Below are 21,997 nucleotides of genomic sequence, written 5' to 3' on the forward strand. Positions count from 1 at the left end.
TGTAAAGATTATATATATTTATTTATTTGACAGAGAGAGAGACAATGAGATCAGGAACACAGGCAGGGGGAGTGAAGCGGGGGAGAAGCAGGTTTCTGGCCGAGCAGGGAGCCCAATGTCGGGCTTGATCCCAGGACCCTGGGATCATGACCTGAGCTGAAGGCAGACGTTTAACGACTGAGCCACCCAGGTGCCCCACTTTTGTCATTTTCATAAGCAGCTGAACTCTTCCCCTTGGATTTCTCAAACTTGTGGGTCCCCCACGTGTAGCTAAAACAAAACACTACAAATGGTGGCCCAGTGCCAAGCGTGGATGTCCGAGTGTGGTGCCGCACACCGGAGCTGCCCTCACCGAAGTTTGTGGGAAGGTGTGATGCTCGAAGGACCACAAAACTATGTGTGGTCCCATGTTGCATCCATGTTAGATTCCCAAACTCGTGGGCTAGGGTCGAGGCAACGCCTCACTTCCACACAGGGATTCCCTTGCCCTCCCCAGTCGTGGGGAATCACTGTCTGACTGAAGGAGTAAGGCTCGGCCATAAAATATATCATGGCTCCTGCCTCAATCTCCCAGATCATCTGCTCTTGGGAAAGCAGCTGCCATATTTCAAGGACACTCAGACCTATGGAGAGGCACGAGCGACAAGAAACTGAGACATCCTGCAAACCAGCACCAGCCAGGTGTAGAAGCAGCTTTCCTGAAAGCCCTTCCTCCACCCCAGTCAGGACTTCAGATGACTGAAGCCTCAGCCATCTTTGCAAGACCTCTAAGAGACTTTAAGCCAAAACCAACTAAGAAGGTGCTCCTGAATTCCTAACCCCCAGAGACTATGTGAGGTCTACATGTTTACTGTTGTTCTAAGCCACTAAGTTTTGGGGTAACTCATTAGATATCACTGAGCAACAACTGCCCAGATCCTCAAGACAGCCCTATGCGGGAGGGGCCATCGTGATTACCATTGTACGGGGTGGAGGTCAAGGGCCAGAGAGGGGGGATCTTGTCCCGAGCGCACAGATCGTGAGCAATGGGACTGAGCCCAGGTTTGAAGGACTAAAGGGCCTACCCTCTGGGATGAAGGATGTCCGAAGTGAATGCCAGCTCTGCCCTTGAAGGCCCTGGGCAAGGACCAAAACAGCCAAAAGAAAATACCTGCCCCGACTACAGATTTGTGTAGGTAACTTCAGGGCTGAAGGGACCATGACCATCACAAACCGGCAGGGTCACCAGAGGAAAACAAGGCACTGGAAGTGAAAACCAGCAGAAACAGACACTCAGAGTTCAGTTCAGCAATATTCTCAGATATAGATTATAAAGGAAAAAAATGTGCACCACCCTGAAATTAATAACAAGCTTGAAACTATGGCCAAAGTGTAGGAGCTTATATCAAGTGAAACAGATTTGAAAACCTAATAGAGGGGCACCTGGGTGGTTCAGTTGGTTAAATGTCTGCCTTTGGCTCAGGTCTTAATCCCAGGGTCCTCGGGTTGAGCCCCTCGTGGGCCTTCCTGCTGAACTGGGAGCCTTCTCCCTTTCCTTCTCCTTCTCCCTCTGCCCCTCGCCCCTGCTCATCTTCTCTCTCTTTCAAATAAATAAATAAATAAATAACATCTTTAAACAGAAGAAGAAAGAAAGAAAAAAAGAAAACCTAACAGAACTTCTAAAATAAAAATACAATAACCAAAATTAAAAATTCAAAAGCTTGGGGGGTGCCTGAGTGGCTCAATTGGTTAAGCATCTGCCTTCAGTTCAGGTAACAATCTCAGAGTGGTGGGAGTGAGGCCCACATTGGGCTCTCTGCTCAGCAGGGAGTCTGCTTCTCCCTCTCCTTCTGTGATCTCTTGCTCTCACTCTCTTTCAAATACATAAATGAAATTTTTTAAAAATAAAAAACATTCAAAATCTGGGTTAAACCACAGAGCTCTACAGGCGATTCAAATGTACAGCCCAGGCTGAGAACCTCTGTGTTAAGAGATGCATTTCAGGGGAAAGATAAGTGACCCTAGATGAAAGTCAGAGATTCTTTCATTTGTTTAAGATATAATCCTTGAGCACCTATTACGTTAGGAACTGTCCTAGACACCAGGATCACAGCAGTGAGCAAAATAGATAAGAGTCTTGGCCTCTAGAAGAGGGAAACAGACCAAACCAAACCAAACCAAACAAAAACAAAACAAAACAAAAACTCCAACCAAGATATGTAAGTAAAACATGTCATTACAGGGGCGCCTGGGTGGCTCAGTGGGTTAGGCCGCTGCCTTCAGCTCAGGTCATGATCTCAGGGTCCTGGGATCGAGTCCCGCATCGGGCTCTCTGCTCAGCAGGGAGCCTGCTTCCCTCTCTCTCTCTCTGCCTGCCTCTCCATCTACTTGTGATTTCTCTCTGTCAAATAAATAAATAAAATCTTTAAAAAAAAATACATGTCATTACATAGTAATATATGTTTTAGAAAAAAAGAAAAAATGAAGCCAGGAAGGAGGGTATGAAATGATGGATGTATATGGCTGTGTGAAGTTTCAGAGTGGATGGGGAAGACTCTTGGGTAAAAACCAAACTAAAGGGAGAGAGCAAGCCATAAAGATATTTGGGTTATGGCATAAGCAAAGGCCCTGAGGTGAGTGTGTTTGCCTTGTTGCAGGACCTAAGAGGCCAATGGACTTGAGTGCAGTGAACCAAGGAATCGAGGGCGACCTCATTAAAATGGAGGGGAGGCCAAGAAGGGAACCTCTGACAGGTAGTCCTGGAGGTCCCTTATGGGAGGAATTGTCAATTACACTTCCCAACAAAGAGTCCTCAACTGGAAAGAATAAACTACAGGCCCCAAGAGGGAAAGATGTGCATTGCATCTCACACAAGAAATCCACTACCTCTGTAACTCCACCAATGAGAAACTGCCATCACCCTGAGCTCTTGCGTTTCTCCAGCAGACTTGGTTCAAAGCACCAATTTCCTCCTCCTCAGTAAAATAATATTCCTTTGCTTTGTTAGACTTGCCCGTTGTTTTTCATAGTTCGAATGTCCCAAATCTCAATTCTTGGCTCTTCCTGAATAAACCCATTTTGCTGGGAAAATAACGGGCTGTTTTATTTTTTAGGTTTAACAGTAGACAGAGAAGGGGAGGCAATCTGCAGTCCGTGGGGGAGGACCTCGGCTTTTACTTTGCCGCGAGACTGTTGGGAACTACTGGGAGTGTTTTGAGGAGTGACGTGGTTTGATTTACATTTTAGGGACCCTCTGGCAGACCCTCTTATGGACAGCTGCAGCCAAAAGGAGAAGCAAGGAGCCAAGTGAGGCTAGGGCTTCCGTTGGTCTTGGGCATACAGAGCTGAGGATGGGGGCGACTCTCAGGTGTTCGGGTGGGTCCACTGAGGCTGAGCCCCGCCCCAATACCGCCCAAATCCCCGCCCCCGGCAGGCACGGCCCCGCCCCCGTCCGGGCTCTGCGGCTCCGTCCGGGCCCCGCCCCCGCCCCTTCCGCGGCGCTGCGGGCGCGGCTGGGCGGGTGAGTGAGGGTCAGGGAGTCCGGGGTCAGCTCAGCGGGGTCACTCCGGCCAGGGTCACCGAGGACCCGGACCGCCGTGATCCGGAGTAGGGCGAGGACCGCCGGGGACTGCGTAGGTGGCAGCCGCCGCTGGGTGGGCCGGGTGCTGTGTGTGGAGGGGGTGTCCGGATGTCCCGACAATCCGCTGCCCCACTTCCGGGGCCTTCACTTTCACTTTCCCTTCCGCTGTGCCGCTTTTCTCCCCTCCCCTCTGTATGAGACAGCCCCGCAGGGGAGGCAGTGTTGCTGCAATCCCGGGCGCCGGGCGGCGCTCCCAGCAGCAGAAAGGGGCTCCCAGCAGCAGAAAGGGGGGGCTCTCCCCGGGGACTAAACAGCGCCCCGCGTTGCGGCGTCACCCTCATCCCCGCGGGCTTGTCCCGTTTCCTCTGTCGCCCATTGTGGGCTTGGCTTGGTGCCGCCTGCCCTTTCACCTCCCACGCGGGGTCCTACCGGTTCCCATACCCAGTCCCCGGTGCTTGTGATGTTACCCGATTGCCGCTGGGGACATCAAGGCACAAAGAGGGCTCGGGCCGCGTTGGAGGTCACCGGCCGGGGCTGAGTTGCTTGTGGTCGTCCGTTCTCTGCCAGGTGACCCAGGGATAGCATTTCTCCGGAGCTGCTGCCCCCGCCCAGGGGGATGGGCGCAACCAAGCCAGATGGACGAGAAGACCAAGAAAGGTGGGCACCCCCTGGAGGCGGCTGGGAAACTTCCGTTAAGAGATGGGCCCCGGCAGGACCCGGCCTCCCCTGCCCAAAAGGGTCCGGAAGAAGCAGCTTTAACAGTGTCCTTCCTCTACCCACCGGTCCCTGAGTTTCCTTCCTTGAGGCCTGGTTGCTGCCAGAGGCTTGTCATTCAATTATGGGATGCCCCTGAGGCCACCATGAGCCAACCCGGCTGCAGTGGGGTAGGGAGCTCCCAGAGGGCACAGAAGACCTCACAGGCTGGTGGGGGAGACAGATCTCAGCTGACCTGAATACCAGGCGCTCTTGCCTCCCCTCTTACCTGCTTCAACCAGCATCGTAGAACATGTCAGGTCACCACTCTGCTTAATCACCACTCCCCCATTCCTCCTCCCCTGCAACCCTGTGCTCCTCTGTGTTCTTAAAACTGAGGCCAGAGCTCTTGGTTAGCCCACAAGGCCCTTTGGGCTTTATTATCCTCATAGTCTTATCCCACTCACCCCCTTGCTTGTTCTGATGGAGTTCCACTGGCTTCTTTCTGTTCTCATCTAACCATTTCTTGCTCAAGGCCTTTGCCCTTACCTTTCTCTTCACCTGGTAGACTCTTCTCTAATTAGGTCTAGACATATGTAGCTTCTCCTGGTCTCAGCTTCAGCATCACCTCCTCCTAGAGGCCTTCCCTGATCTTACCCTGTCTATTTACTTGCCAGCCTGGATCACAATCTGAATTTTTTTCTGTTGTCTGTTTCCTTACTGGGCTGGGAGGTCCATGAGGAGAGCGACCCTGTTTATCTTACTCAGTGCTGAATCCCAGTTTCTGGGACAGTGGTTGGTACCCAGTAGGAGGCTCAGTAAATGCTTGTCAGATAAATGAATGGAAGTATGGGGACCTGGGAGTATGAAGAAAAAACAGAACCAAATGAATAGAGAGGTGGAATGGGAGTTTCAGAGACTGGCTACTCAGGGAAAGGGACTTTTAAGCTGGGTACTGTTGGATATGTAGGAGTTCACCATGAAGACAGAGGAAGCAGCATGTACAAAGGATAACCACCCCTCTCACCCCCAGCTCCTAAAAGATAAACTCTGTGCTAACCTGCTCCACTGTGCTGGGTTTCAGCGGAGGAGATGGCCCTGAGACTCAGCCGAGCCGTGGCCGGCGGGGATGAAAAGGTGGCAGTGCAGTGTGCCATCTGGCTGGCAGAGCAGCGGGTGCCCCTGAGCGTGCGACTAAAGCCTGAGGTCTCCCCAACACAGGATATCAGGTGAGGAGTGCACGGGTGGCCAAAGATGTCGAGTTTTCTGAACCCCAGCGGACCACAATGTATTCAGTTATGCTTAGTGGCAGGTTCTGGTTCTGGTGTCAGGAGACCTAGGTTCAGACCCAAGCTTTATCACTAATCAACTGTGAGATCTATGGCAAGTCACCTCCCCTCTCAGAATTTCAGGGTTTTTTAAATTTTTAAAATGAGGCAATAATAGTAAGCTATCTCATAGGGTGGTTAGAAGGTGTATTAGAATGTTAGTCCTCATGTAACAGAAAGAAACCTAGTAACAGTGGCATGAACAAGTTTGAGGGCAGGCAGTCGAGATGTGGAGGCTGTGCTTCCCAGGGTCTTCAGAGACTCAAGCTTCTGTCCTTTTATTCTGCCATTCGTGGACTCCATTGTGAGGTTTGCTTCATGGTCTAAAGTGGCTGTTCCAGCTCCAGCCATCACATCAGCATTCTTGTCAGCAGGAAGGAGAAGGGGGTAGTGTCTCTCTCGATCAGGTGGGGGAGGCCCCCAAATGTGGGGCCACCCACGCCCAATTGGGTGGAAGCCCCAGGGGGTGAAAGAATTCACCCTAGGCCAAACAATGGACATAGAAGTTTATTGCATACACTGCAAGGGAGCAGTGGCAGGAGAGCAAATCAGAGACTGCGAAGAGGCAGGCTGGGGGGCTGTAGTTAAAGGGCAGAGTGAGGAAGTAGGGGACCGGAAAGGATGGAATTTTCCCTTCATTTGTAAGTGTACCCGGTGTAAGGTAACCCATTGTCAGCTAGTGCTATGTGTATGTTGAGGTGGGTTGTTTAATGAGCCTGTTTGCATTCAGCTGTGGGCACTTTTGCCTTGACCAAGTTTCTATTGCTCCAGCTTGTTGCCCCAAAGCGGCTTCTACAGAAGGGCAAAAGGATACCCCCTCCCACACTTGAGAGCACACAGCTCAGAAAGTTGCCCACTTCTTCCACTAAATTCCTGTGGACCAGAATTTATTCTCGCAGCCACGCTCAGCATGAAGGGAGGCTGTGAAATGTGACCAGGTATCCAATAGAATTCAGGGGTTCTGTTAGCAAGAGAAGCCAGAGAGAATGAATACTGTTAGTCTTTCCCCAGGAGACTTAAACTTGACGTTGTAATGCTTAGCACTGTGCCTTGCACATGTCAGTCACTCAATAAACAGTGGGATTTGTCTTTTTTTTCCTGCTGTTTTCTGCTGCTGTATAGTAAGACAGTAGTTTCATAGTTCGTGATTTTCAATGTTCCTGGTGGATCCCATTTGATTTTTTATGGTTTCATTGAGGTAGGGTTGACATACCATACAATTCAGCAATTTAAAGTATATAGTTCAAGGCTTTTAGTATATTCAGAGTTGTACAGCCATCACCCTCAATCAGTTATAGAACTTTTTATTTTATTTTATTATTTATTTATTTTTTAAAAAAAGATTTTATTTATTAATTTGAAAGAGAGAAATCACAAGTAGATGGAGAGGCAGCCAGAGAGAGAAGAGAGATGGGGAAGCAGGCTCCCTGCTGAGCAGAGAGCCTGATGTGGGACTCCATCCCAGGAGCCTGATGTGGGACTCGATCCCAGGACCCTGAGATCATGACCTGAGCCGAAGGCAGCGGCTTAACCCACTGAGCCACCCAGGCGCCCCTGTTTTTTTTCTACTTTTTGGCTAATATGAATAATGTTGCTGTTGTGAACATTTGTGTCTAGCTTTTATATTTTTTTCCAGTTTACTGAGATGGCATTGACATGTAACATTGTATTAGTTTAAGATGATGTGATGTTGTGACTTATAATGAGTATATATTTGGTCTTTGTCCTTTCCTGGCACAAAACTCCTTGGAACTTGGTAAGTAATGAGAGTGGTAGAGGTGCCTTTTGTTATGGGAATGAGGTGACTTTTGGAATGTCCCCAGATTACTTAGGAATAGGGCCTGGGTGGCTCCATGGTTTAGCCTCTACTTTTGGCTCCAGTCTTGACTGGGTGGAGGGAGGGCTTGATCCTGGGATCAAGCCCTGTGTTGGGCTATCTACTTAGCAGGGACCCTGCTTCTCCCTCTCCTACTCCCCCGCTTGTGTTCCCTCTCTTGCTGTATCTCTGTCAAATAAATAAAGTCTTAAAAAAAAAAGGAATAGGGGCTGGTGCAGAGAATCCAACCCTGTGACTAAAGAGTTGGAAATTCAGTCCTATCCCCTTGACCTGGGAGGGGACAGAGGCTGGAGGTTGAATCAGTCCCCAATGACCATGGTTTAATCAGTCATGCCTGTATAATGAAATCTTCTTAAAAACTGAAAAGTACAGCATTCAGAGAGCTCCAGGATTGGGGAACACATGGAGATTTGGGGAGAATGGTGCAATCCAAGAGGGCACAGAAGCTCCTCACCCCCTCCCATATACCTTGCCCTATGTGTCTCTTCCATCGGGTGGTTCCTGAATTATATCCTTTTATAAAAAAACAGTGATCTAGTAAGTAAAATGTTTGAGTTCTGTGAACTGCTCTAGCAAATTAATTGAACCTGAGGAGTGGGCTGTTAGAACCCCCAACTCTATAGCTGGTGAGTCAACACAGGTGACAACCAGGCTTGTGATTGGCATGGAGGGGGGAGGGGCAGTCTCGGGTCTGAACCCTCAACCTGTGGACACAGCTGCTGTCTCTGGGTGGATAGGGTAGGAATTGAGTTGCAATGTAGGGCACCGTGCTGGTGCCCGAGAATTGCTGGGGGCTGTGTAAGGAGCTCCCCTCTTCTTGTCCAATGTTGGAAGTGGAGTCTAAGAATCATTTTAGATGTTTGCCATAATGATTTGGTACATGTGTGTATTGGGCAGTGATGACCACAGTAAGTTAACATCACATACTGACATACTTACAGGTTATCATTATTTTTTTAAAAGATTTTATTTATTTATTTAACAGACAGAGATCACAAGTAGGCAGAGAGGCAGGCAGAGAGAGGGGGGACGCAGGCTCCTCCCCGAGCCGAGAGCCCAACTCGGGGCTTGATCCCAGGACCCCAGGATCACGACCTGAGCCAAAGGCAGAGACCCAACCCACTGAGCCACCCAGGTGCCCCCAGATTATCATTATTTTAAAGTAAACTGTACACCCAACATGGGACTCCCAACTCACCCCCACCCCCATCAAGAGTCACATGCTCTAGGGGCATCTGGGTGGCTCAGTCAGTTAAATGTCTGCCTTTAGCTCAGGTCATGATCCCAGGGTCCTGGGATGGAGTCCAACATCAGGCTCTTTGTGCAGCGGGGAGCCTGCTTCTCTCTCCCCTCTGCCTGCTGCTCCCCCTACTTGTGCTCTGTCAAATAGATAAATAAATCTTAAAAAAAAAAAAAAGTCACATGCTCGACTGACTGAGCCAGCCAGTAACTCCTATTTTTTCTTTTGGTAAGAGCTTTTAGGACTTATTCTCAGCAATATTCAGATATAGACACAGTATTGTTAACTTTAGTCGCCGTGACATACATTACCTCTCCATGGCTTGTTTATGAAGTTGGTATTATTATCATACCTATTAAGGAATTATTAGTAATAATTCCTTATAATTCCTAATAATTATTAGTAATAATTCCTTAAAATCCCATTTATATTAAAATTTCCCTGATTATCTCATTAACAATTTTTAGAGTAGATTCCCGGTAGGACCCAAAGGAGATCTACACATAGCATTTCTTAATATCGTCTCTTTTATTCCCCCTCTCTTTTTAGGCTATTAATTTAAGAAACCTGGTCTAGGACTTCCAGAATTTTCCCACATTCTGGGTTTCTTAATTGCTGTCTCAGGGTGTCATTTAGGATCTCTAGTTTTTCTTGTGAACTTGTAGTTGGAGCTGAAGGTTAGGTTCATCAGGAGTTACTTTTTACATTTCCAGGTGCTTGTCCTCATTTCCCGATGGCTCCTTGCTGTTCTTGTTCTGTTCTATGATTTTTCTGTTTCCTTTGGGATCAGTTCTGTTTTGTTTTGTTTTAACCTTAGCCCTTCCTTCCATGCTTTTCTTCTGATCTTCAGAAATGTTGAAGGGTCCTTGAGAAGGCTGGTGTTTCTCTGGAATGACCCCGGGTTGGAATCCTGCTTCTCACAGTCACTCAGTGCTTACTGGGTAGAGTCTATATGATCTGGTTTTTTATCCTAACATAGCGGTGACAACAGTATCTGCCTCGTGGGTTCGTGGAGAGCATTAAAGGAGCAAAAACATATGAAGTGCTTTGAAGTCTTGGCATATAGTAAATGACTGTTGGTGGCCTGGCTAAGGAGCAAAGGACAGAACCAGAGAGGAGGCTGCTGAGTAGGGGAGTGGGGCAGGGCCGATTGCAGAGGTGCTCTGTGGGGGCTCTGGTGAGTGTGGATTTGATTCTCAGAGCAGTGCAGATTCATTGCAGGGGCTTAAGCAGTGGGTTCTGATCAAGAAGGAAGCCCAGGGCTGCAGGAATCCAGAAGAAGTCCCTACCCCAGTCTGGGGGGCCATGGGCATGTGCACATGTGTCTGTACACATGTGTGCATGCGCAAGTATGCAGACACATATGTGCCAATAGCTGGAGGCCGGGGCTGGACCTGTGACCTTCTCCGCAGGCTGTGGGTAAGCGTGGAGGATGCTCAGATGCACACAGTCACCATCTGGCTCACAGTGCGTCCTGACATGACCGTGGCTTCCCTCAAGGACATGGTGAGTTGGCAGGGGGCAGGGCCACACTGAAGGGACACATCAGGGCACATGCTTCCCATTTCACTTCCACCTCCCTTTACTCTGGTCTTCCTTTTCCACCCTCTCGCTCTCCGTATCCCCTGCCAGGTATTCCTGGACTATGGCTTTCCGCCTGTCCTGCAGCAGTGGGTGATTGGGCAGCGGCTGGCCCGGGACCAGGAGACCCTGCACTCCCATGGGGTGCGGCGGAATGGGGACACTGCCTACCTCTATCTGCTGTCAGCCTGCAACACCTCACTCAACCCTCAGGAGCTGCAGCGGGAGAGGCAATTGCGGATGCTGGAAGGTGAGGCTCAGTTTCTGAGTGGCTGGGGACTCACCTAGATCCAGGTCGGGGGAACAGAGCCCATGGCTTTTGGTCAGGAGCTCTCCTGGGGAGGACCTTATCCATAGTGGGGAAGAGAGGACAGAGGGCACCCTGGAGGGAGCCATTTCAGAGCCATTCTGAGAGCAGCAGGAGGGGCACGGAGTTCAGTCCTGGCATTCACCAGCTGTATGACATCGGGCCAGTCCCTTCTTGTCTGTTCCTCAGTTTCTAAAGCTGTACACTGGATATGATGATGATGATAACAGCGTTTATTCTAAATGTTTTGCTTATTATCTGGAAATATTTCAGACTTACAGAAAAGTTGCAACATTGTACAAAGAGTTGTATAACAAATTGCCAAGTACCTTTCACCTGGATTCCCCAAAAGAGTAACATTTCACCACAATTGCTTTGCTTTGTCATTATATAAAATTATTTATGTATGTCTAAATAACTTTTTTTCTGAACTGTTTTGAAGTTGCAGACACGATGTCCCTGTCCCCTAAATATTTCCATGTGCATGTTCTTGGAAAAAGGGTCATTTTCTTACATTACCACATACAACTACCAAACTTAGGAAATTAGCAATGATGAAATACTATTATCTAATCCACAGATGTTACCCAGATTTTACCAGTTGTCCCACGAATGTCCTTTTATAGCCAGGCACCTGGCAGTGCGTCATGTCTCTCAGGGCCTTTCAGTCTTTGGCATCCTGTGTTCCTCTGACTTTTCCTGATATTTGAGGAGTCTGGCCAGTTTTGTTCTTTTTCTTGTCTCATATCCCCTCATGAGTGGATGCAGATCAGTACTTGGCAGGAGCATCTCAGAAATGATTGTGCCTCTAGGTGCATGACCTTTGGAGCACAGGAAGCCGGTTTTTAAGCGGGGGACTCGCAGGGGCACTCACGGGTGGAGGAGGGACCCCGACCCTGTGGTAGCCAGACATTCAGCCAGGTGTAGGCTCACCTGTCGAATCCGGGGGGAGACTTCCCCCAGAGAGAAGGGAGCAGTGTGGGGGCGGGGCTCATGGCGCCTGGCTGGCTCGGAGTGTGCACGAAGTGGGCTGCCTGGAACTGCCACCCCCTAAACCCTCCTCCCTAGATCTGGGCTTCAAAGACCTCACGCTGCAGCCCCGGGGCCCCCTGGAGCCTGCCCCCGGGAAGCCCGGAGTCCCCCAGGAGCCGGGGCGGGGCCAGCCTGAGGCCACGCCGGAATCCCCGCCGGTAAGCCGCCCCAGCCTCGCCGCCCCCGCCTCGCCTCCGTGTGCCGGTGACCTAGCGCCCCGCCCCTGACTCCGCCTCCAAGCTCCCGGCCCCGCCCCCCACTCGACGCCTGGAGTCGGGACCCCCCGCCGCCCCTTGCGTTGCTCTACCCCCCCATCTCCCGACTCTGCTCCCAGGTGGGCTGGCAGTGCCCGGGCTGCACCTTCATTAACAAGCCCACGAGGCCCGGCTGCGAGATGTGCTGCCGGGCGCGGCCTGAGGCGTATCAGGTCCCCGCCTCGTATCAGCCGGACGAGGAGGAAAGAGCGCGCCTGGCGGGCGAGGAGGAGGCACTGCGCCAGTACCAGCAGGTAGGCGCGGGAAGTCCCGGGACTTTGCCCACAGACTGGGCGGGGAGGCGTAGAACGGGAAGGGAGGCCCCTCCGCAATGCCGCTCTCCCCCGTTGCTGCCTTGCCCTCTGACCCCACCGCTGGTGGAAACTCTGCACTTGACGCGACTCACCGTCTCCTGGAGGTCTTGGCTGCTGAGAGCTTGCTCCAGGGCTGTGACCACATGCCCCGCCCCCACTTGAGCTGTGGCCCCACCCCCAGCTTTGACTTACGCTCCCACTGTGCTTACAACTCGCCGGGCTGTGACTCCAGTACCCTAGGTCCGACCATGCTTTTGTCCACCTCCTCCGTATCCGCCTGTGACCTAGCTCTTGCTCCACTCAGACGTCACCTCACCCTGGACCCTACTGTTCCTGACCCCCTCCGTCCCTGTTGTGTCACCCCTGACTTCCTATGAGCCTGGACCCGGCCTTTCACCTCTCCCTGGGAGATTGAGCCCGTCCTCTGTCCTGCCCCTCCCATAGCTCTGCCCCCGCTCCTGACACAAGCCCTAATTAAACAGATACCACATCCTAAGTGTTCCCCATTCTGATCGGATGCCCCCTAGCCCCCACCTGCATTCCCCTTGGATCTGGTGCTATCCTTTTCCCACCCCAGCCATGACCTCATTCGTGGTCCCGAGATCCATCCTCTCTCCCGTCTTGCTTTGCTGCCTAGCTTTACCACCACCTCCATACCCCTGACCCACTCTGTGACCTTGGCCGGCTCCAACCCCACCCCAGCTCAGCCGTGCACTACTTCTTGGCAGGGATGTGAGCCCTGTTACTTAGGACTACCCCCTCAAACCTTAACCCTCTTCCTTTCCCTACCGCCATCACGTGGTTGCAGCCCCAACCTGCCCCAGCCTGGCCCACCTCCAGTCCCTTGGCTTCCTCCCCCGCTCTCCGGGCCCCACTCTGGCCCCACCCTTCCCAGCATCTAGTCTCCTGCCGGTGACCAGGTTCCCCCCTCCCCATCCGGACCCAGGGATCCTGCTCTACCCCAGCTTTGCCCCACCTCCAGGGTATGACCTGGTCCCGGGTCCTGCCCCTTTCCCGGTCTGCCCCTCCCCTGAGACCCTGACCCGCCCCGCGGCCCCACCCCGTGTGCCCAGCGGAAGCAGCAGCAGCAGGAGGGGAACTACCTGCAGCACGTCCAGCTGGATCAGAGGAGCCTGGTGCTGAACACCGAGCCCACCGAGTGCCCCGTGTGCTACTTGGTGCTGGCGCCCGGCGATGCCGTGGTGCTGCGTGAGTGTCTGCACGCCTTCTGCAGGTGCGGCCCCCACCCCCACCTCCCGCAGCACAGCGTTTCTCACAGCCGCCAATTCCCGGAGGGCTGAGAATGGGTGGGGCCCGTGCTCTTACATCTCATTGGATGCCCGCAAAAACCTGCGAGGTAGGCGAGGTAGGCGCGGTCTCCGCATTTTGCATAGGAGGAGTGCGAGGTTCAGAGATCTGCGGCATGCTCAAGGCCGCACAGCTCAGGCGTTCTGGTTCCAGCATCTGCGCCCTTTGCTACTGCCTGGGCGGGCGCCTCGGAGGGCAGTGGGGCCCTGTGTCCCGCAGCCCAAGCCGAGCCCGCTCTCTGCCTGGCTCGGGGGCAGGCTACCAGCCCCCGGCTGTGAAGATCGCACCCTTCTTCACCCCAGTAGGCCTTGGTTGAGTGGCCCCTTGGTGCCAGAGACTGTGCCAGGCCTGGGGATCCACGGGTGAACAAAAAACTGTTCATTCCAGTGGAGAGCCTGATGGTAATAAAAAAATGACTGGTATAATTGTAAATTGTGTTGGATGCTAAGTCCTGGTGAATTATGAGAAGAAAACAAACAAAAGAATAAACCCAGGGGCTCTGCTTCTGGAAGGGGGTCAGGGAAGCCCCACGGCAGGTAGCCCTTGAACAGAGACCAGAAGGTCTGGTGCAGGGGTGTGCCTGGCTCATCTGTGTGGCCAGAGAAGAGGGATGGACAGGGGTGTTAGGATGCACCCCCAGGGTTCTTGTGAGCTGTAGTGAGGGGTGCGGGTTGTTCTGGGCAGGTCGGGATGGGAGGCTGCTGAGGACAATGCGGCCACTGTTGAGAGTGGACTGTAGGGGCGACGAGGACTCAGGGATTCCAGTGAAGCGGCACCCACTGTCCCCCAGGCAAGGGTGATGGGGGCCTGGGCCAGAGTAGTGGGGGTGGCCGTTGGGTAGACAGAGGCCTTGCTGGTGGATTTGTGGGAGGGATAGGAAGGGAGAGAAGTACTGAAGCAAAGCCTACCTGGGGTCAGGCCTCGCCACGTGAGGGGTATAGTCTGGGTAGATGGGGTTCAGAGGACACTAACCTCCACCCATCACCCCTCTCCCCCTTCAGGGAGTGTCTGCAGGGCACCATCCGCAACAGCCAGGAGGCGGAGGTTTCTTGCCCCTTCATTGACAACACATACTCGTGCTCGGGCAAGCTGCTGGAGCGGGAGATCCGGGCGGTAAGGCCTGGGTGCTGGGAGGGGGAGGGGCATGCCTGGAGCTGGCAGGTCTCAGGCTGCGCACATATATCCAGAGCCTTCTGGGTGGGATGCGGGGGGGCCAAGCAGTGAAGAAGATGGGACTTGGGGGGAAGTAGCTGCTTAAGAAACCACTGTTGTGAAGGAAAGACAGCACAGGTGTTAAGAGTGGGAAAACCTGGGGCCATTGGTCGCGGTGACCTCCAGTCAGATACTCAACCTGTGCCTTGCTTTTCTCATCTCAGGGTCAAAGTTAGTTTCTTCGACGGTTGTCTAAGGTTGTGTGTAAAGCACTACTCTAGAGTAGTGCTTAGCGCATGGTGAGTGAGCCCTTGTATCAGCTTGTGTCTGCTGAGTAACAAGTTAATTCCAGACACTGTGTCTTCAACCACTGTTTATTTAGTTCATGCATTTGCAAATTTGTCATTGGGGTTGGATGGGTTTAGCCAGATGATTCCTGTAGCGCCTGATCCTTCTAGCTTCTGCTGGCCCTGGCCAGTCTCCGGTGGGTTTAGGTGGTGGGTCCACTGTCCTGGACTGGATCATGATGGCCTTACCAGCAGTGGGAGGGGAAGGGCAGCTGGTTGTCTTTCCACTTTGCTCTCTCCACCCGGCAAGCTGGACCGGCCTGCCCACTGGCTGGTGGTCCCCAGGTTGGGAGAGCAGCCAGCAGGGGGCTCCAGTGCAAGAGTGCTTGCCCTCTTCTCTCACTTGCTGCCCTCCCAGTGAGCATGCTTAAGCCCAGAGTCCCTGCGAGAGGGGACCACCCAAGGGTGTGGAGTCAGGGAGACACAGTAAATGGGGGCCATCGCTCCAGCAGTCCATTCCAGTGCTGTAGGCATCTGGGTGCACAGTCGCCTTTACTGTTACCAGTGGCATTACCAAATTCTCGCCCTCTGGGAGTCTCCATATCCCCACTTGGAAAATTGACTGTTGGGCTTGATTCATGGTTTTTAAACTGCTGGGGAAGGGGCCTTCTCAGAATTGGGCATCTTGGGATTACCAGGCCAGAACATGAGGCAGGGTCAGAGGTGGCCGAGGTCCACATGGGAGACCCCTCCAGGCACATCCCCAAGACCTCTGTTCCTTCTGCCTCTCCCTTCTGCGAGCCTCCTTGGCTGCACCTAGTATTTCCTGGAGTCCAAGGGGTCTGCCTCAGCTGAAAAAGGGGAGGCAGAAAGGGTAGAGCTTGAGGAACTTACCCCTACAGCAAGAACAGCCCCTTTAATGTGTTGTCTGTGGGGCATCAGGGAAGGGTGGCTCCAGGGGGCTGCTGAGGCCTTCTCACTGCGGCCTGGAAAGCTCCCAGACATGGAGTCGGTCATTCCGTATGTTCTGACACCCATGTGGTTACCCAGAGGTTTGTCCTTGAGGTCCATCCCTGCCAAGGGCATTGTGATGGGACCAGAGTTCCTGCCAAGGGGTGCAGAGCCCACGCTTCCCCAGAGCCCCTGGGGATTAACCCAAGACAGAGAAGGTCAGGTGTGGCAGAGGGAGAAAGGGGCATGGATCAGCAGAGTAATGCATTGGGGGTTATCTTTACAAAACACATGTCTAAACCACCTAGAACTGGAGCAGAAATCAAAGAGAAAAGTCACCTGCCACCCTGCCATCCCGGGGGGTCCCTGACTGCATTTTCCGGTTTCCCATGTCCCAAACATGACTTTATTCATTTTTAAATTAAGTTTACTAAGGGAAACTTGGCATGCAATAAAATGCACGCATTGCATGCAGTTGGGTGAGTTTTGACAAGTGTTTAACTCCTGTAAACACTGCCCGACTGAGATGTAGAAAGTAGGCATGGTTTTTCCTTTGTTGTTACCAGCAGAGATAGAACAGCTTTTGCTCTTTTGTGGTAGAGTGTTTCTAAGGGTTATCATAAATCTTACGGCATCTGTCCTGCTTACACCTCTTCTCATAATAATTCTCGTTTCTCAGTTTGGAACACATGCTTCAGGGGACATTTTGCGTGGGTCTCTTCTTCTGTGTTGTATGTTAGGATGAACTGATGGAAGTGGAGTGAGTCCCAACATGACTGCCACGTTGCTTTCTCAGTGTGATGTACCAGGATACTAGTTTAACAACATCTTCCCCAGCATTGCCAGTTATTTTCTTGATTATTTTTCCTTTTTTTTTTCAAATTGTAGACTATACATAACAAAATTTACCTTTTTTTTTTTCATTTATACTCTCTGTAAGTGCACAGCTCTGTGCCGTTACGTACTCTGACAGAGTTGCACGGCCATCGCCACCATCCATCTCTAGAACTTTTCAATCCACTTTCTGATTGGAGTTTTTAAACACTGAGGGTGGTGCAAAGTAAAGAGCCGGGGCCAGGTTGGACTTCATGGGTTGGGGGCTTTCTGGAGGATATTTGGGAGCAAGGAGGGCCCTCACGGGCTGTTCTGAACCCCAAGCAAATCGGGTTGTGGGTTGTGGCCTTTTGGCAGCTACTGCCCCCTGAGGATTACCAGCGGTTTCTGGACCTGGGTGTCTCCATCGCAGAAAACCGCAGTGCCTTCAGCTACCACTGCAAGACCCCGGACTGCAAGGGATGGTGCTTCTTTGAGGATGATGTCAACGAGTTTACGTGCCCGGTGTGCTTCCACGTCAACTGCCTGCTCTGTAAGGTGGGGACAGGGACCCGTGCTGTCTATCCCCCCGTCCTGCCAGGAGCTCACTGCAGCTCAGTGCCTGTTCTCCTGGGAAGGGAGCTGGGGCACTACTAGCCTGTCAGGACAGATGCCAACATGTCTGTGACGGGACCTGGCCTGGGCTCCAGACTGAGCCTAGGGTTTGGGCCAAGCCTTGGCCCTTGGTGGAACCTCAGTTTAGACTGACCCCTGACCTTGGCCTCTAACCAGACCCTGTTCCCAGTCACAGACTGACCCCAGCCCTGGCCCCTGACGGAGTCTTGCCAGACCCTGACCTCAGGCTGCTCCATCCCCTCATCGTCTCAGTTCTTGACCACTGAGGAGACTGGTCTCCAGCAAGGAGACAGATCTGAGCCTGGTCACGGCCTAATAAGCAAGCTCGGTCTCAGAGCATCGGACCTGCAATCAGGCAGAGTCTAGCTGGGGCTGCAGCTGTGGGGAGAGGGGGCGTAGGGATTTCTCTGGCCTCAGGACTTAGCGTACATGGGTATTATCATCATTTATGGGACAGCCCTGGCCTCCCCTCCCTGACCCCCGTGTTGCCTTCCATAGAATGGGTAGCTGGTGTATAAAGCGAGGCCCTGTCCCTGATGTCATCTAGAGGCAGTTAGTGCCCCTCAAGTCTCTCAGCTTCATAACCCCTTAGGGAACCTTGTCACCTCGAGCTCCTCACTCTGCCGCAGGCCATCCATGAGCAGATGAACTGCAAGGAGTACCAGGAGGACTTGGCCCTGCGGGCTCAGAACGATGTGGCCGCCCGGCAGACGACAGAGATGCTCAGGGTGAGGCAGGGAGGCAGGGTTGGGGCTGAGGGCCTGGAGACTGGAGTTCAGGAGATCTCGGCGGGTGGGGGGCTTCTCAGCGCTGTCGGCCGGTCCTGGTGTCATCGCCATCCAGAAGTGGGACCTGGTTAGGACAATGGGCGGGTGGCGAGCTGCAGGACGGGCGTCTGCAGAGACGAGGCCTGGGTGGAGTGGTGGAGCAGAGTGAGCCCCTGACTCCTGAGGGGACAGCCGGCTTCCCTGTGTGGGGGGCCAGGGGCTGAACCCCCGCTCCGCCCCAGTCCATGCTGCAGCAGGGCGAGGCCATGCACTGCCCGCAGTGCCGGATCGTGGTGCAGAAGAAGGACGGCTGTGACTGGATGCGGTGTACTGTCTGCCACACGGAAATCTGCTGGGTCACCAAAGGCCCGCGCTGGGGCCCCGGGGTGAGTCCTCTGGAGATCAGGGGCTTGGGAGTGCTGTGGGGACGTGCCCAGGGGCCCTGCCCGAGAATAGGGCACAGCCCCTGGGCCAGGTCTGACCACTGCCTGTATTCATGCAGCTGGTAAAGTAAGAATGTTCTTTACATTTTTTAAATGTTTGAAAAGTACCAAGGAAAGAAGACTATCTTGTGAGCTGTGAAAGTGACACGAAATCCAAGTGTCTGTCCTTATGTAGCATGTTCCGGGAGCACTGCCCTATACATCCCCTGTGGCCCATGTGTGGCTGCGTTTGCGCCGCAGGTGGGGACCGTATGGACCCAGCAACCTGAAGGACCCGGCCCCCACCCCACCAAGGGCGGCGGGGAGGCTTCGGTCTGGGGGTGTAGGGCAGCAGAGGCAGAGTGGCCCTGGGCAGCAGAGGCAGAGTGGCCCCCAGCACCAGCACGCCGTGGCCTTGTGGTTAGGCTGTTCATCTGGAATCCAGAGATGCCAGCAGGGATGGGGCTGGGGCCTCTCGCCCCTTCTCCCAAGTCAGCTGGAAACACACATGGGGTGCCCCATGGCAGCCTGTCGGTGAACGTGGAGGGCCACTGCCTTTATTAGGAGTGTGGTCGTGGAGACGGGCTCAGCATTGTGTACTGCCGGACGCCAGGAGAGACGGAGGCAGAGGGAGCTGCCCTCTCTCCAGGGCCCGGGCGTGGGCCCACCCAGGATAGGCAAGGGTCCGTGGCATCCTTTGGCTGCTCTGGGTCCAGGGGAGCATAGACTGAGACCACGTACTTAGGGGTGCCATGGGAGCCCAGAAAGGTCTTACTGCCTCCACCAGGTAGCTGAGGCCGAGAGGGCCGTTGGTAGCAGGAGGACCTGCCTGAGCAAAGGCCTGGAGTGGGAACGTACAGCGCTTGGGGGTGTGATGGAGCAGCCTGGGGGAGGGCACGTTCTTAACCGCCATGACCTTCTCTCCTCCCCATCCTCTAGGGCCCAGGAGACACCAGCGGGGGCTGCCGTTGCCGGGTGAACGGGATTCCTTGCCACCCCAGCTGTCAGAACTGCCACTAGCTGAGGATGGCCAGGTCCCCACGCTGGCCCAGCTCCACATCCCCATGCTGCTGTGGGACAGGGCTAGTGCTTTGGCTCTGATTTCTGGCCTGGGAGATGCCTTTGTGCTTGGCTGAGACGGGCCTTGAGCCGTGTGGATGGCTTGTCTGCAAGGGGTATTGCAGGGGGCCCTGCCTAAGCTTGCGCTTGGTGTTTGTGGCTCCCTCTGCCCCAGGGCCTCTGCCCTTCCTCTGGGGCTGGCTGGCCAGACCTCTCCGCTCTTCTCTGCATCTCTCCCCTCTGCCTGACACAGACTTAAACACAGCCCTGCCGGATGAAACCTCTGAGAGGCCCATGTGAGCCCACACTCTGCCCTTCCCCCACCCTCAACTGCTGAACACCGAGCACCCAGAGCCCACCACTTCCTTGTCGGCTCTCTGGGGCTGACTTTCCTGTCTTTGCTGTCGGAGGTTTGGGGCCTCACAGCTGCTGCTAAGCCCGTTCGGAGACAGGGTGAGACCTGGTGCTGTCTGAAGCGGTCCATCAGACTTAGCTTCTGGGTCTCCCCTTTGCTGCCTGTGTGAACTAATTAAAATGGCTTTCCAGAAAGGGATGAGTGTGATGTTGTGAGAGGGCGTGAAAGCGTCACGGCCGGTCCCCTGCATGTGGGCAGGACAGCGAGTTCTGTGGGCACCGGGGTAGGGTCGGGGAGCCCCTGGCCATGGTGGAGCAGGGTGTGACCTGCACGGGGATCCTTGCTCTGGTCGGGGCACCCTTGTGCCCACTGGAGGGGCTGCCTGCTCTTGAGTCAGCAGCCTCCTGGGCGGGCGATTGGCAGTATGTCCCGGGACGAGGAAGTGGGCTCTGCGGATGGGCCACTGGGCGGAGTGGGGCAAGGCCGCGACCAGACGGCAGGCCAGTCCTGCTGCAGACTTGGGGCCCCTCAGTGGATGTCCAGGGTCGGACAGCGATCTTTTAGGAACACATGAAGCTGCTACATTGAGGGGCAGGGTGGAGGGGGCTGGCCATCCTCGTTTGATACCTCAGGCGAGCTGGTGCAGTGTCGGGGCAGCAGCATTTATCCGTCATCACTCTGCTGGTCAGAGATGAAGAAAGCATGGCGGTGGGTGTCCATTCTGGAAGTTCTGCTGCCTTTTCTCACCAACCCTTTTCCCCGTTGAGATCTGGTATTTGATGGCGAACACGTATCTGAGCTTGGATGTGGGTCACCGTCACAGAGGGCGTCTCTGCCTCTCAAGGCCTGGCTGGATTCAGGCTCCAGAAGTTGGGTTATGTGGCTTTGGCTAGGGGTAGGCGATAGGGCAGGGCTCATTCCGGTCCCTCAGTAGGCACTGCCACCCCGTCCCTGAAAGACAAGACTCAAGAGTTGACCCCAGAGGCATCTGGGTGGCTCAGTTGGTTAAGCAACTGCCTTCGGCTCAAGTCATGATCTCAGGGTCCTGGGATCGAGCCCCACATCGGGCTCTCTGCGCAGCGGGGAGACTGCTTCTTCCTCTTCCTCTGCCTGTAACTCCCCTGCCTGTGCTCTCTGTCAAATAAATAAAATCTTTAAAAAAAAAAAAGACTTGACATGACACTGGGAACGGAGATGTCTGAGAACATGAGTGCCTTGTGTTCTGCCGGCCTCCCTGTCCTGGGAGGAAGAAAGGGTCAGATAGAGCCCCTGCCTGGAAGGAAACAGAACATGCTAAGGGGAGCCTGGCTGCAGGAGAGTGAGATGGGCCCCAGCGCGGGTGGGAGGTGTTCTGTCCCCAGCGCCTCCCTCATCCTGCCGCCTCCCTCATCCTGCTGAGGGCTAGCCCTTGGGGGCCCAGGGCACAAGATCAAAGCAGAGACCATTCTCTTAATGCAGAGGGGATGAACTGACGAGCCACAGGCTGTAACCAAGCTACCTGGTATTTTAGAAATTTGAATTGATTGTCAATGATTTTACATTAAGAGATACTACATTAAAGCCTAGATGCCCAGCGTCTCTTGAAAGAGACAACACCTGTAACCCTGGGTCCTCGTTTCCATAGGGCAGGACTGGGCCACAGTTATGACTGGCTCTCCGGTTCACCCCTGTCCTCACTCCCAGTATGCCCCACACTGTGGCCTTTCCCGGGGCCTTGTACCATTCTTTGTCCAGTAGCATTAAGAGGTACTAATGGGGTCTGTCTTTCCCCATGGCTGTATCAAAAATGAAGACAAGACAGTCCCCGGGGGCTGTGCAGCTCCACTCACTCAGCCACTGTGCCAAAGTCCGAGAGTTTGAGTCTGCTGCAGCCAAGCAGAGGGTCTGGAGTACAAATGGAGGGGTGCAGGGCTCCCAGGTTCTGCCTCCAGCACCAGACATACACGCCAGTGGGTGAAGGAGCCAGGATGGGCGGGCCTGAAGGGCTCCCTATGTTGGATCGGGTGGGGGCACCTCCCCCTCCCAAGGGGTCAGCCCATTTCCAGGAGGCCCAGACTGCTAAAAGCCCCGTGCAAACTCACCAGGGCAGGCTGGAAACCAAA

General features: G+C 53.8%; 1 protein-coding gene across 3 annotated transcripts; it reads left to right on the forward strand.

Moving 5' to 3' along the window:
- Nucleotides 1-3,481: 3,481 nt before the first annotated feature.
- RBCK1 (RANBP2-type and C3HC4-type zinc finger containing 1) lies at nt 3,482-20,089 on the forward strand. Of its 3 annotated transcripts, none has more exons than XM_044263299.1 (13): nt 3,482-3,499; nt 4,127-4,216; nt 5,337-5,481; nt 10,070-10,163; nt 10,290-10,488; nt 11,614-11,735; nt 11,912-12,085; nt 13,219-13,379; nt 14,455-14,566; nt 17,035-17,214; nt 17,922-18,020; nt 18,302-18,445; nt 19,421-20,089. In XM_044263299.1, exons 2-13 carry the CDS (start codon nt 4,195-4,197, stop codon nt 19,499-19,501), a joined length of 1,533 nt encoding a protein of 510 aa, XP_044119234.1. In that variant the 5' UTR covers nt 3,482-3,499; nt 4,127-4,194; the 3' UTR covers nt 19,502-20,089. The 3 variants fall into 3 exon arrangements, with proteins under 3 accessions (XP_044119234.1, XP_044119232.1, XP_044119235.1); XM_044263297.1 differs by lacking the exon at nt 3,482-3,499 and adding an exon at nt 3,512-3,611; XM_044263300.1 differs by lacking the exons at nt 3,482-3,499; nt 4,127-4,216; nt 5,337-5,481; nt 10,070-10,163; nt 13,219-13,379 and having other exon boundaries at nt 10,298-10,488.
- The last annotated feature ends 1,908 nt before the right edge of the window (nt 20,090-21,997 follow it).

Source organism: Neovison vison, chromosome 8, assembly GCF_020171115.1.
Source record: "Neovison vison isolate M4711 chromosome 8, ASM_NN_V1, whole genome shotgun sequence".
Classification (NCBI taxonomy): domain Eukaryota; kingdom Metazoa; phylum Chordata; class Mammalia; order Carnivora; family Mustelidae; genus Neogale; species Neogale vison.